Below are 16,139 nucleotides of genomic sequence, written 5' to 3'. Positions count from 1 at the left end.
ATAAATGCTCTTAAAACAATATTATTTTTCACTTACCTAGCCCACTTATTTTTCAACAAAACATTTTCTAAAAAAAAACATATTCCATGAAAAATATTTGCCCGACAGTCAAAGCTTTTGGAGGACGAAGACCAGCTAATAAACAATTAGGATGCAACAGGTCCGGCCAAAACAAGGATTTAGAGCTGTCTCAAAAGTAAAATTATTTGGAGAATTTAAATGAGAATTGACTGGAAAACTTAACATAATAACATTGGGGAAACAGAGGAAGAAGAAACATCATATACTATTTGTTACTTAGAAGAGTGAAATGTTAAGTTGGATTTTTGCATAAATACATTACCATCTGCAGTTGCTGAAGATTACTGGAGGGTATCCCAACTCATGTACTATTCATTTGTACATCCATTCCGTACTTAACTATACATCATTTCTAACTTTTTAAATTGCAATGCCATCGATGGTAATTCCTACCAATGAGTAAAGACGATACATTGATAATTGGTTGGTGTACATATTATTTGTATACACAACTCTATAATAATGGATAGCTGACCATCACTATCACTGATCTGTTACTGCTGATATATCTCATCCACAACACAAGTTATTCTTTACGCAATCATCTTTGACTGAGACACTAAAGACATTGCGTCTCCAAGTCTGACATACTACTGCCTGTCTGTAAACCCTCTTCAGCTTCATCTACTTGTGTCCATTAACATTCAGAATTAAGTCAGCTTCAGAAACGTTAATCCACCTGCTATGCTAAAAAAGAAGAGAAATTATTGTCTTCCATGACATTACAGCCCTTTAATAAAAAATGCAAAGGCATCTTTACTTCTTTTCTTGTGAACAACATAACATGAAATTCAAAAGAACAAAAAGTCAGCAACCCAGAGTTATTCAAAAAATCCCATAACTAAAAAGGAGGAAAACATCAATTTGAAAACGCTTTGGACGCTACTGCCGTTTGCCTGCTAGTTTAGCCACTAGAGACAATAAGAGAATGAGAGGAGGGATTCACTGAAACAGACAGTAAAAGATAGGAACTTTCTACTTTCAGCGGGGAAAGGGAATACAGAATATACCAGAGTTGTATGTGCATGATTGTCAATGAAAAAGGCTTTCAGAACCGTCGAGATTTCTGTTGTGGAGGGTATCCAGGCATTCCCATTCCTGGATCTTTTCTTCTCATCTGCTTGACATCCAAAAGCATTAATCAATTTAGGGATCAGAACTACCAAAAGTATAATAATGCCAGGCTGACTAAAGCAACCTGCTGCTGATGTGCCTGAGCAGCAACACCGCGCTGCATGGGCATGTTTCCCGGGTTCATTCCAGCACCCATGCCAGCTTGAGAAGCAAGATTATAAGCAGACATGCCCTGAGGTTGCATCCTTGGCATGTTGACCATTTGCATTGGTCGGGGTACAGATCTAGTTGGCATAACATGGGGACCATGCATGCCACCAGATGCTGCATTTCCAGATGATACCTGCCCCAACAAATAGTAATATGAGCAAGATGCAATTGACAATACGGCGTCATACTAATCCTTTAGAATGATGATACTTGGTTATATAAAAATTGCAGAACACCAAGATAATTCACGTATGTTCAATGTTTTAAGTAATATGGTAGATACATATGGCATTTTTTCAAGAGCATGAAGATTTTTTTCAGTGACAAAAGAAAAGAACAGGTCTTGGGGAAATGAATTAGCATTTGAATCTATTTGAAGATTATCTAGAAGGCATTATATAAAGGACTACTACCCATCCAACCACCTGCACTGTACGAACATAACCCCTCCAAACACCCAGTGGAGACAAATCAAGCCTAGTGTGCTCTTGATTGCTCTTTATGTCCTAATTTTTTATATTGATGTCATCTATGTGGAAAGGAAGGAGATTATCATGCACCTATTGTGGATAGCAATGTCACTGACTAACTATTGCAAATATTCCTAAACGTTGCTGGTTTAACGTGGGTAATGCAGAGGATCACAACTCAACTACTTCATTGTTTGAAGCAGAAGGATAAAGAAAAGGAAAAGAAAGAAGGCACAGGAAAGAACACCATACCTGCTTGCATTTGGTGAGCAGTGTGGAAGGAGAGGAGCGTCAGATGTTTTGCAGACAAAGAAAATTCCTTTTTATGATGAGGTGGAAGTTTTAATAATAGAAGTACCAAAAAGGTACATAAAAGTACAACAAAAACAGACCACCCCTACAAGAGCTTCTAGTTACATATTTCCTAGCAAATCCAACAAGTCCATATTTTTCTAGTAAATACCTCTTATGGCAAAATAACAGATTGTGCAGACACAGATTTTTACTCTAGAAATGTAATCCTTATTATTCTTAAAACAAGCACACTTTTCCTTCGTCTCTAAATAGTTCAAAAACTGCACAATGGGATGGTCCTCCAGCACTGCTTGTGGATCTTTGTTGTCTTCTTCCATTACCAGCTATCCAATATACTCCTAACAACCCCACAAAGATTCAAGAAAAGCTTCCGGCATTGCTTAGCAATTCCACAATGAACAAAGAGTTGGTTAACTGATTCCAGCTCTTCTTCACATAGGTAACACATTTTGCTTAAAATGAGTCCTCTTCTTTGCAACTTATCTTGGTTAAGTTTCTCTAATGACAACCTACCCAAAACAGGCTACCTTGACAGGTGCTTTGGTTTTTCATGGAGAAAAATTTGTTTCTGCAAAAGATTATAACAGCTTTTAATAACTTGTTGTCCAAACCATGAAATCCTCTTTATCCTCTTCTACCACTGTTGTACCCACTAGTTGAAGTAGTTGCCCTACATCTTCCATTCTCTTATCATTAAATTCTCTTCTAAAATTCAACTGCCACCCACTGGAAGAATAATACTCTAAAAACTTTCCGTCTTTGTTAGAGGAGCAATTGTACAGGATTGGAAATTTGTTTTTCAAACTTACTCCCCCACCTACACTTCAGACCAGAATTTGATTTTTCACACCATTTCCCAGCTTCAACTTAGCGCATGGTTAATAATCATTCTACAACCTACTAATGTTACTCCAGATACCAACTCTGGAAGAATTTTGAATGATAGGAGGGCTCCATATATACTTCTTCACATATTTGTCATTTATCAGATTCTTCCAAGCACTTCCTTTTCCATCATTATATTTCCACCTAAGTTGCTCAAACTTAGGTGTGGGAGCCCAATATGGGTGCGGATCTAGAGGTGGGATACTTCATGATCTAAATTTTAAGATTTGAGGTATGCATCTAGGTACGGATACGGGTTTAGGAATTTTTCTAAAAAAAATTCAAATATCTAAAATAGAGTTACAACATAAAACCTTTTAATATGGTTGACTGATTGGAAGGGAAGGAATGCACAATTTTTTAGAGCAAGTTTGGATATGTAATTATTATTAAGTAGAAAATGCATCTCCTTGCTGTTTTTTGAAGTAACATTATTGCAAATTGGGGTGTATATCGGGTGGTTCAATTCGCTTTTTGCAGTGGCTGATCGTTATCAGTTTATTATATGTATTAAACCAATAAGAAATCGGTTGATTTGGTTCGCCTTAAAGGTTATCGATTTATCCAATATAAAATTGAAATCAACATATTTTTTTTTATTATAACCGTGGTGGTCCGGGTCAACTTTCGCGCACCTCGACTAATTCCACAGGGTACCAGTCACGATTTTATGTACTCCACCAATGACTTCTCGTCCGATGGCCTGATCTCATCAAATGAAATCGTTGTTGTTGGTAGAGAATACAGTTGATAGGCGATGCCAATGGTAATTGGTTGGGGTGAGCAGCGAATGAAAACAGATGTTTTGGGGAAAAGGAATTTATAGTGAAGTAGTATTATCGGTTTGGGGGAGGGGGGGGGGGGGGGAGGGAAGTAAAATGGGTTATCAGTTTATCTAATATAAAAGTTAGACAATCCGATACCAAATCAAAAACTCATTATTTATAAAAATTCTAATCCACTCCCGAAGTGTTGACTGATAACAATAATCCAATAATACCTTCTCAGTTTGGGTTATCGGTTATTGTTCAGTTTTGAACACACCTAATTGCTAATGCTATAGAGGTCATGATAGACTTTTTGAGTTCATTGCACATTCCTCAGTGGTGGACCTGTAAATATTTTTAAACATCTTCTAGTTGCAGACTGTTTAATACATATATCTTTTAAAGATGAGAAAATATGTAAGTTACCAATTTCAAAAAAAAAAAAAAAAAAAGATAAAAAAATATGTGCCTAAGTATTTTTATTTTTTTTGATAACCGAGAAATCCGTCTGTGACCCGCCCTTTGGACCAATCACAGCCTTCTAAACTCGGTGGATAATGGGCCTGCCCCTCTACCCTTCTCCACTTAAATACCAGGCTTCGCTTTGCATGGTGTGGGGCTTGAACCTGCAACCTAAGCCACAAATCCTCCACCTTTTGCCACTTGAGCTATTTCACCCTAGCTTTGTTTTGTATCAGATTTATTGTATAGTCTCAAATTTCTCAATGACCATATCCCATACGATTCCACAACCATGCCCATGTCTTGTCAACACGGGTGTGGTACCAGAAGTGAAGAGTCCACACAACTTAGATTTCCACAGCCATTTCTGCAATAGGCTCTTATTATGAAGTCTTATATTTTTAACCCCCATACTTCTCTTGTGTTGCCTTACCATCATACAGAAATTTACTCCTTAGGGGTCGTTTGGTTTGAAGATAAGTTATTCTAGGATTGAGATAAGTTATGCTAGAATAATTTCTTATTGATTGTTTGGTTTTTCATTAAAAAAATAATATGCATTGCATAATTTCTAAGAATAAGTTGTCTGTTTACAAAAATACTCTTCACCTTATTTAGTTTTTTAATATTTACTTTGCAAGCTTTAGTTATTCAAGCTCAAAAATAAAATTCTCATCTTATTTAGCTTAAATATTTTTGTGTGTGCATTCCAATGATTGTGCCGTGTGTTTTTAGAAAATAAAACTTTCATCTTATTTGGCTTAAAAATTAAGCTTTCATCTTATTTTAGCTAAAAAAAAATAAAACTTTCATCCTAAGTTTGTTAAAAGTAAAAGAGATTTATTGTTAATGTCACTTCATTTAAGCACATATCACTCCTACATAGTAAAATATTAATGTTATCTTCAGTTTAATTGATATATAAAATATGAAGTCTCAAGCGACTAAAAGACTCTATCTATCTATCTATCTATCTATATCTATATTACCTTAAAAGCAGGAACTCCCTAACTCAAAAGTTAAATTATGAAAATACCCTTATAAACCCAAACCTACTTTTAACAAGTTAAATTACGCATACCCTTATAAACTTAAAACACCCTACTTATAATTATAACTTTAAAAATATGCTGGCCAACAACTCCAAACGCAAAAAGCACATCGCTTAGCAAAAACATTCAAACTTTTTTACAATCCTCCAAAAAGATGCCAACATTTCAAGCATGTTTTGAATAAACATGTTTCTAGCACTGCTTCTGCAAAGAGAATTCATCATACACGAATTTTGAAGGAAACACAAAAAAGTAATTGGTCCTTAGATTCCTTCTTTGCTATTCTTTTTAACGTTTTTTCCCTTCAAATTTGGTCCTCTCTAAATTCTGATCTTTTAATTTCAAATTCAGCATTTTAAACCTTTGTTCTGCGTACGGAATATTCTCAAATTTTCTTTTAGGTAAAAGCAAAATAAATGCATAAATGAGATACATGGAAGAAGCCGATGAGGTTTCATATCTGGAAAAAATATCCTTCGCCGGAGACATTATAGGGTAAAATATCCTATGCGGGAAAGTATTTACCCTTGTAATTGCACTTTAGGTAACCCCAAATCTAATTTGATATTTTAATCATATACTTTAATTAATCATCTCTTATTTAAATTTATTATGTGTCTCATACATACTTAGTTTACCACAGGCATGACCTTATGAGATTATGGAGGACATAAATTAGTACAGAAAGTAATTAGTTAGATAGTGATGTGTTGTCTTCACTTATTCTTATGTACTAATTAATCATAGTATTACTAATGCAGTTTTGTTTTGCTTTGAGTTTGATTATTATCTATTTTTTTGTACTTCAATTTTTGTTTATCATGTTATTCTATTGTTGATTTGTCAGGTTGTCGAAATTATTTTCCCATGTGTTTTTCATTTTCGTTATTTCTTTTTCTATACTACTTTTGGATGTTTTTTTCTTGAGCTGAAGGTTTATCGAAAACAATCTCTCTACCTCCTAGGTTACCTATAAGGTTACGTACATTTTATCCTCCCTAGACCTATTTTATGGGATTACAATGAATATATTATTGTTGTGTCATATACATATTTAGTAATTTTCTCAAGTGGTTTTCACAGCCTTATTCCCTCAAGTACATGCTCCTAATTCTTTTAATGCATGTTGGATGTTTCTTCAATCAAATATATATTTTTTTTACATTTTGATATCTAATTTTATTATTGTACTTCAAATTTTGACCCATGGCAAAGATAAAAAAAAATATATTTCTGTTTGACCAGGCTGTCATTGATCTAACTACATTGAATCATGCAAGTAATACATACTTATGTATACTCCAAATATGTGCAAAGTTTTCTTTTATGGATGCAAAACTACATTTTAATTTCCTTCTTCTACTTCTTTTTAGACTCCCCCCCTCCCCTCCCCCCGACAAAGAGTCATCATTGAAGGATACTATGCATCCCTATTCATAGTTATGTGAATGATTGTGACTACTCTTCAAATCCTATCCAGCCTGATTAAATGTCACTGAAACAAAGTGATCCAATTATGCCTTTACTATCTTATTTACTAAAAAGAAAATAAAAATGAGTTATTCAGTGATATAATGAAATGTCTCTCTTTAATTTGAATAATGAAAAAGTGTATGTTAGCTTAAGGTATAATTGACAACGACAGTCATGTCAAGACACAATAATCAACACGGAAAATTGAAAATATTATTATATCCTTTCATGTATACTTTAAATGAACATTTATATACCAATATGTCTAAAGAATCATGTCCAACACAGGTGCCATCGCACGTGCCATGAATCTAGTTTAATTAAAAATATGTAATTCAGCAGTGGTGTTAACATTTTAAGAGAAACCAAAATATAAATTAACATAAGAATTAGTCAAATAACTACAATGAATAATCTATCTATCTATATCTATATCTATCTATACTACCTTAAAAGCATGAAGTCCCTAACTTGAATGTTAAATTACTATAATTACCCCAACTTTAAACATACAACTTAGTATATCTTATATATTTTATAAGCTTAAGTCATTTGCGGCCACTTAAAGTTGTCCGCATAATTCACTTATCCCTGTGCCAATTGAACACCTTATTTGTTCAAAAGTCATTCCTATTAAACACAAAATGCTGACATGGCAAAAAACGTGTGGTTCACTTTCTTTGAGCGCGTTAAGTTATTAAAAATAACATTTTTTTTCTTTTTTTTTTCCCTTAACTTATACACCTAGATTAATAAAAAAGAAAAAAAATTAATTAACAAAAAAAAAGAAGGAACAGTCATCTTCTTCCCCATCCCTGCAACTATTTTTTCACCATTTTCATCATTCTTTTTAGACACACGCGCACACCACACCACACACACACCCTCCACCTCTCCCTTTCTCTCACCCTCTGCCATTCTTCTTCTTATTTTCCTTTTTTTTTTCTTATGTTGATTTATGTTTCAAATATCTCAATGAAGCTCTCCATTTATTACATGAAAAATATGAATTGAATTTTTTGGGCAAAAGTTTGTTATTATTTTTTTCCAATTCTAACAAAAAGTTACTAATGGATAGAAGATGAAGGCAATGAGTGAAATTTTTTGATGCTATCGAAATGAAAGAGAATGTGTATTTAGCTTGAGTGGATAGAAATGGTATATTCTTGTACTGTTGACGCCAATGGAAGAGAATAAAAAGGTAGAGCGATGTTTTGATGGCGTCGCCAGTGCACCAGCTCCGGTGGAAGGGGAAATAAAAAATGGGTCTCTATCGAAGAAGAAGGGACGCGGAGAGGGGGGGGGGGGGTGTTAATTAATAAAACTTTTTAATTTTTAAAATACTTTTTGAATTATTTAAATAGAGCTTTTAAAAAAAATTAAATACAATACCAAGTGTCATCATTTTATTGGTAAATCGATTTTGTAGTCACGTTTGAGATGCACGTATTTTTATTTTTCAATTGTTTGTCCGTTTATGTCAAATAGGTAAAAATTTCTTAAGGTTAAAGTGTTCAATAGGTACAAGTCTAAATTAAGGTGTCTAAATGAAATATGCTGACAACTTTAAGGGGTTGCATATGACTTAAGCCTATTTTATAGTATAGTATACTATATTATATTATATTTATTTATGTAAATTATATTATATTAAAAACAAACATCTTTTCACATTGAAGGGTTGTCACTTTTCCGGAGGGTTGTGACTTTTCCGATGAGTAGTGATCTTTCCAAAGGGCTGTGACTTCTTTGAAAGGTTATGATTTTTCTGATAAGGTACAATAAACAGTTTTTGTACTTCACACTTTTAAACTAAAAATTTTCTAACTTTTCTATTTCTATTCTTCTAATTAAAACACGCAATTTGGTATATCTTCTATAGTTTATATTATATTTATTTATATTTAAAACACTCAATTTGATATATCTTCTATAATTTATATTAGAATTATTTATTTATATTTATATTATATGAAAAACACACATATTTACACGTACCTTTTCATACTATCCTTTGTTGGCAATAAATAGATTGTGACTTTTTCAAAGAATTGTGATTTTTCTGAAGGGTTCTTATAATTTTAAAACACCCAATTTAGTATATCTTCTATACATTATATTATATTTATTTATTTATATTATAAATATTAAAAGAGAATACCTTTTTCCTTCTCAAAAAAGAGAGAATACCTTTTCATATTTAAGAGTTAAAGACTTTTTAGATGAGTTGTGACCTTACCAAATTATTGAGACTTTTTTGAAAGGTTGGTACCTTTTCATACTATTCTTCTTCTTTTTAAAACACCCACTTTAGTATATTTTTTATATTTTATTATATTAAAAGCATACACCTTTTCACATTGAATGGTTGTGCATTTTTCGAAAGGTTGTGACTATTCTGAAGGATGGTGACTTTTCCAACAAGTTGTGACTTTTCTAATGAGTTGTGACATTTCCGAATGGTTGTAACTTTTTTGAAAGGTTGAGACTTTTTTGATGCACAATAAGTAATTTTTTCATACTACCCTTTGTTTGCTATAAATAGAGGGGTTCCCTCACATTTTAAAACTACGAATTTTCTAATTTTTCTTTTTCTTAAAACACCCAATTTAGTATATCTTCAATATTTCATATTTGTTTATTTACTTGTATTATATTATTATATAAAAAGCAGAAACTTTTTCATATTGAACCATTGTGATTTTATCGAAGGGTTGTAACTTCTTCGATGAATTGTGACATTTTCAAAGATTTTTGAATTTTCTGATGAGACACAATAAGCACATTTTCATACTACCCTTTGGTTGCTATAAATGGAGGGGTTCCCTCACATTTTTAAACCACGAATTTTCTAATTTTTCTATTTTTCTCTTCTTAAAAAACTCCAGTGTGATTTGAAGTCGTTGTGGGAGTTCAAAGTTTAGTGGAATTTGAACACCCCTCACTTGAATGTTAAATTACTTTGATAGTTCAACTAAAAATACTCAATTTCGTTTATCTTCTATATTTTATACTTATATTATATTAAAATCATTAACTCCAACAATACAACAATAAGTAAGCAAAGAATATAGGGATGGAGGAGAGGTATATTTAAGAGGTGAAATTAAGAGATTTTAAGTGTATTTTTTTTTCATTTACATATCACAGTTAATTTTAAAATGAGAAAAAGGTCAAAAAAGAGGAGAAAAAAGATGCACACCACCTTGTCTATGTTTAGCTTTGTATAACAAATAGATATAGATGCTTTTGGATATTCATTTTACAACTTTCAGTATGCATGCAATTAGTAATCATAAGAAAGTTTACATCCATTATTTATAGGAACTTATACTTTATTTATTCCATTTATAATCCTTTACTAAAATTTTTGGTTTAATAATATTGATATTATCCTTAACATAGTGTACTTCATTGGCATTCACGTGTAACGCACGTGCATCGATACTAGTATATTCATAAATACAAATTTATTTATAGTGTAATTTTTTAATGAAAAAATATATTATCATAAAAATAAAAATAACGAATAGTGAATGTTGTGAAAGATATTAAAATGATATTAAAAATTATGTGAAATTGTGAATATACATGGATGTAAAAGTGATGCATAAAAGAGGGTACTTTTGTTATTGTACATATTTATCATAGGATGAGTTATCTTGGTTTTACTATTCCACCACAGGGGGATAACTCATCCCAGTACTAATTATATATCCTGGAATAAGTTATCCCAGACATTGTAACCAAATAAAGAATTAAAGGGTACTAAAAACATATCCTAGGATTATCTTCTCTTATCCATCACGCCAAACGACCCCTTATAGTATTCAATATCTTCTCCACATTTAGAATGAAGACATCAAACAGATTGGAATTTCATCCAACACATTGCTTAGCAAGGTAAGTGTACCTCTAAAAGACAGACACTATTTTGTCTCTGGAGTCTGTTTTATTAGTACATCTATCCCATACCCCTGCCAAATCCTTTGTTCTTTTGTCTTGGCTCCTAAAAAATGCCCCAAACATATTGTAGATCACTGCTCCACTTCACATCCCAATACCTCAGTTAAATCCTCTATATAATGGTCAGCATTAATACTAAACAAACTACTCTTAACTGGATTCACCCTTAAACTTGTCACTGCTTCAAACACTAGTAAAACCCCTCTCAAATATAGGAATTGTTCTTCTCTGCTTCACAAATTAGGAGAGTATCATCAACATACAAAATGGGAGAAATCACTTAATCTACACCACCACCCCCTTCTTCCTACCCACAACTCCCTAATTCAGCGCAATTGCTCTGCTTTCTTTAGCATACTACTAATTGTTCTCGTAATCAGAACAAATAAATAAATATGGAGACAACACATTCCCTTGCCTTATCCCTCTTGAAAGATTTAAGAAAACCTTGAGGACTTCCATTGATAAGCATTGGAAAAATCTTACGTAGATATGCACTACTCAAATCCATTTCAGCCATTTTTCTCCAAAATTCATCATCTCATGATGTCCAATAAACATGTCCAATTTACATGATCATATGCCTTTTCACGGTCTAGCTTGCGAAGAGTTCTGACTTTTTATTCCTAACCAAGTATTCAATACACTCATTTGCAACCATAGAAGCATCAACTCTTTTGTCTCCCCCTTGTGAAACCATTATGATTATAAAAAATTAAGACTCCCTATCACCCTTACAACTTTTGCAAAAAAGGATATAAATGTAAGTGTATCCTTGTAAAGAAAAGGAAGAACGACGGATACGATGTGATGAGGAAGTTAGGAATTTTGTTTTGGAGAAGATATTTTGACAATTCAAATAAAATAATAAATTCTTTGTCAAACCAAAAGTTCTTATAAGCTGAAAAGTTATAGGTTGGGGTAACCATCTTATGACTTTTGATTGATTTTCACTTATAAGCACTTTGGTAATTACAAGTGTGTAAATAAGTTAAAAAGTGCTTATAAGCCAAATTGACTAGCTTATAAGCTTAATCAAACACCTTCATAGTCCTCCCAGGTAATGATGAGAGGGAATCACCAAATTGAAACCTTACTTCTTTTAGCACTTTCAGACTAAGGATCTTGGTCAATTGAGGTACCCATTATACTTATTTGAGTCATCATCGTCTATTGTCTCCCCATTATGCCTTTGTGTCATTTTTTCCTGTGTCTATCTCTAAGACTGTAGGTGAAATGTCATCTCATCCTGCATTGTGATAGGCTATGATCAAAGAGATGTCTGCTTTACATGCTAGTGGTACTTGGGAGCTTGTTGCGCTACCTCTAGTAAAATCTAGACTCTAGAGTTGGTTGTCGATGGGTTTATAGTGTCAAAGTTAGTCCAAATAGTCAAATGATCAACTTAAAGTCCGTCTTGTTGCCAAAGGTTATACTCAAATATTTGGGATTTAATTACAATGGTACATTCTACCCCGTGACTAAAATAGCATTTGTTCATCTTATTGTATCTATGGTGGTTTTTCATTGACCTCGTTATCAATTGGACATTAAGAACGTTTTTTCTACACAGTGCTCTTGAGGATGAAGTATATATGGAGCAATCATCTAATTTTGTTGCTCAGAGGGACCTAGTGATTTGTCGGTTCCATAGGTCCTTATATGGTTTGAAACTCTCCTCGAGCATTATTTTGCAAGTTCAACACGATTGTTCAGGAGTTTGGTAGGACTAGCGGTGAGGCAACTTTTTTTGTATTCTATTGGCATACAACTCCAAATTTGTCCATGTTTGGTAGTTTATGTTGATGATAAAGTCATCATGGGAAATGATCAAGATGGTATAATTAACTTTGAACAACATCTCTTTCACTATTTCCGGACAAAGGACTTAGGTCGATTTAAGTATGCCCAAGACGTTCTTGAGGAATCCCGTACCCGTTGACCCATATGTACTCCTATGGACCTGGACGTTAAACTTTTTCCATAACAAGGGGAGCCAATTAGTGATCCTAGAACGTATAGGCGGCTCCCAAGAGAGGAAATTCCCCATATTTGCTGAAGGAGATCCCTTAAATAATTCAAACAATTTTGATCACAAATCTCTTTCAAAGGATAGTGGTAGAGGGTCTCCGTTGGAATAGTATTTTAACTGAATGAATGCTTAGATATGACAACCTTTGTTGACATAATCTATTATTCTTTTATTTTGATAAGGCATTGAAATAGTCTATTATACATACATCTTCACCAATATAAGCATTTTAGATGTTTTTGTGTAACACATGCATGATTTTGTCAAAATAGCACACCCAAAGTGTCTACTTATGCACACCCAATGTTAAAGGGCATAGATTGAAATTTTTGAAGATTGTAGTAATGGAAAATTTGTTTAAAGTCAAAATAATAATAGTATATAAATATATATACAAAATAGGACATATGAGAATTTATAAAACAAGTTCATATCTCAGGATGCTTGAGAAAACTTGTCACCAAGAACATGTCTCCCATTTGAAGGAAAACAAAAGATTCAACATGGTGCTGAAACGGTGTCCAACATAAACAATACATCTTCCGGAACCATAAAAAAATTACTTTACCTTCTTCTTCTCAAGCTTTTTCTTATACTTTGAGTTCAAAATAAATTTTACTACTGTTTAGGAAATCCTCCTCCCTTCGTATACATAAATCTGAAATTTGTACCGAGCAGGATCCAAATATAGACAAACTTCCTATTTTCCAACTTGGATAACAGTATTGGATAAGACAGTATCTTAGTAAATCCAGATTAAGGGCATGTTTAGATAAGTCATGGGCTTATAGATTATGGCTTATACGCAGTAAGTCATAAGTTGGGAATTCTAACGACTTTTGGCTTATTTTCGTGATTTTGGCTTAAAAACAAGTGGTTAAAAACACTTTTTCATTTTACTAAAACACTACAAAAGTGCTTAAAAGATACCTTGGCTTAAAAGCACCTAAAATAAGCCAATCCATACAGGCTCTAAGCAATGGTACAGAGCACCTATGCTGTCTGAAATCCAGAGTTTAAAATTTACTTAGTGAATCCCATTCTAGATGAAATACAGAACAACCATTCTAGCTGAGCTGCAGAGGAAACATTTCAATTTCACTTAGATAATAGTTCTAACTGACTGGCTTTCTTGAGTTGACTCCTACACTTTTTGACTGAAATTTAATAAATAGGAAATAAGAAATACATCAGTAGTAAATAAACACCAAAAATAAACCAGCAAGCATAGGGATATAAACCTAGTCAATGTACAGAATTTTGCTTACTGGCTGAGAAGTTTGAAGACTAATGGTTCCTTCAAAGTCTGTAGTTGTGTCCACGGGTCGAGTTGGATAGTTCACAACTTTTTCTCCAGGTTGTGGTGGTACAAGTGCACTGTCACAATTAAGCAGTTTTAATGATTAACAGAAATAACTAGCTTAATAAAGACAAAGTAGTCTCCTGAAATGAAGGAAAGATGAAGCATTTATAAGTGCTACAGCTCCACATTTCAATAACTATAGAAAAACCAACACGTTACCATGCAAAAGTGTTTTCTCATAATGATGGTCGATAAGAATACAAGGGATGAAATGTTTGTTGTTGAATTACATAAAGTCAAACATCTTCCACATGGGGTCAAATGGGTTTAAATAACATGAATGATCCCACTCATTATTTTCTAGTCATAGTTCTACATTAGATGCTTGGATTCAGTATTAGAACCTGGGTTGCGAAGCCATTTTCACACTCAAATTGGTATTCAAATCCATGTGTGTATCCAAAATTGGGTTATAGATATCAAAAACATAAAAGTAAACAAATTCCCACATTGGTTTTAAAAAAGTATCCAAAAAGGTTTATAAAGGTTTTGGGAAATCATCCATTGTCTTAAGGACTCGGACAGGATGTTCACATTCATCTGTTAGGTTATATAAAGTCCCAAATCGGGCATATATAACCATCGGGCCTCTAAAGATTTTGAGCCAACTGAAAAACTTTGGTAAGAGTTTTGAGTTGAATGCTCAACTTTTTTCAAAGTTGTAATACCAGATCGAGCTACACAATTCTTTCTTCTTCTTTTTTTTGACAAGTAAATGGAAATTTTATTAAAAGATTCAATACCAATATTAATACTAAAGCAAGTACAAGATCTGAAAAGATTGGAATACTCTAGGGCTCAAGGGATTCCAAAAACTCTAACAAAAGAACAGGGATTTTTTGCTAAATGGGAAATTTAAAACAGTATCGCAGACAAAATCAGCACTACAACAAACTAAAAGATTTTGGATACATCTGTTTTCACTAAGTAACTATTTTCCTCTTTCCCGTCAAAGCATCTTTGGTTTCTCTCTAGCCAAGCACTCCACATTAAGAAAAAGGAACAGTCTTCCACAACTTACTATGCTTATTTCCTATCTTCTAACTTTGCCAGGTTCAAAGAACTTCTTTGATACTTGCGGGCATAACCCACTGAACATCAAATATATTGAGAAGCATAAACAAGACCTGCTACACAAATCTACAATTTAACAAGTGGTACACTGATTCACCATCATCTTTGCATAAGTAGTGTATGCCACAGACTGTAACCTGCTTTTTTTTTTTTGAAACAGGTAAGAACTTTGTATTATAAGCCAGTACTTGGGAGGGAGGTACCGGAAACCCCCTTCAGAGAAGAAAGTGTAGAAGAGAAAACAACAAAAACAAAAAGAAACACAACACAATCCTAGAATGAATCCAAAACATCTAGGATTTGTCGGTGTCTACAGGATATGAGACTGTACACCAAAAACATAATAGCAAAACACAGTTGAGCTTGATCTTCTGTATAGTGCTACTTCATCTCTCAAAACATCTAGGCTCTAGCATTCCTTTCTTTCTAAATGGTCTACCAAATACAGGTTGGTATGATCCTCCAGTTTCTTCTGCTCTTAGCCCCAGTCCCTGCCTCCTCCCAGCCAAAAAGAGTGTCAACAGTCTTACTAGGCATTGTCCGAGAGATGCCCCTGTGATTGAGAAAAATCTTCCATAGCTGGCCTGTGACCTTTCAATGCAAAAGTAAGTGTCTGACAGTTTAAGCTTCAGTCCAACGTAGACAACAGTTCAAGGCTAAGGAAATGCCTCTCTTCATCAAGTTCTCATGCTTTAGCACAGATTCCTTAGCTAACAACCAAGTAAAGCAAGCAACCTTATGAGATTGTAACGCCCTTTTGAAGCTTGTCTTGCATCAAACAAGCCTCATGCAATGCCTCCCATCCACAGCAAGCAACTTTGGTCGTAGCCTTCAATTTCCAGAGCATTTTCCATGGCCAATTGTTCCCAACGCTAGAGAATTCAGGTCTTTCCTTAACAGTGTCTGATAGCTTGA

At 33.5% G+C, this 16,139-nt stretch overlaps 1 protein-coding gene across 3 annotated transcripts in view; it reads right to left on the bottom strand.

The window, feature by feature from the left end:
- Nucleotides 1-260: 260 nt before the first annotated feature.
- Nucleotides 261-16,139, bottom strand: part of LOC125832797 (cyclin-dependent kinase E-1) — a 34,422-nt gene continuing 18,543 nt past the window's right edge. Inside the window, exons 13-16 of one of the 3 annotated variants that reach the window (XM_049511988.1) lie at nt 14,056-14,164; nt 1,280-1,498; nt 1,092-1,198; nt 261-768 (exon numbers count right to left, since the gene is read on the bottom strand). In XM_049511988.1, coding sequence (XP_049367945.1) covers nt 1,130-1,198; nt 1,280-1,498; nt 14,056-14,164 — 397 coding nt within the window. In that variant the 3' untranslated portion in view covers nt 261-768; nt 1,092-1,129. The remainder of the gene's footprint in view (nt 769-1,091; nt 1,199-1,279; nt 1,499-14,055; nt 14,165-16,139) is intronic. The other 2 variants (XM_049511989.1, XM_049511991.1) reach the window with 2 other exon arrangements.

The sequence above is a fragment of the Solanum verrucosum genome, unplaced genomic scaffold (genome assembly GCF_900185275.1).
Source record: "Solanum verrucosum unplaced genomic scaffold, falcon-dt-bn FXZP01000143.1, whole genome shotgun sequence".
NCBI classification, from domain to species: Eukaryota; Viridiplantae; Streptophyta; class Magnoliopsida; order Solanales; family Solanaceae; genus Solanum; species Solanum verrucosum.
Note: the sequence above shows the minus strand (reverse complement) of the source record. Positions and strands in the feature narration are given on the sequence as shown.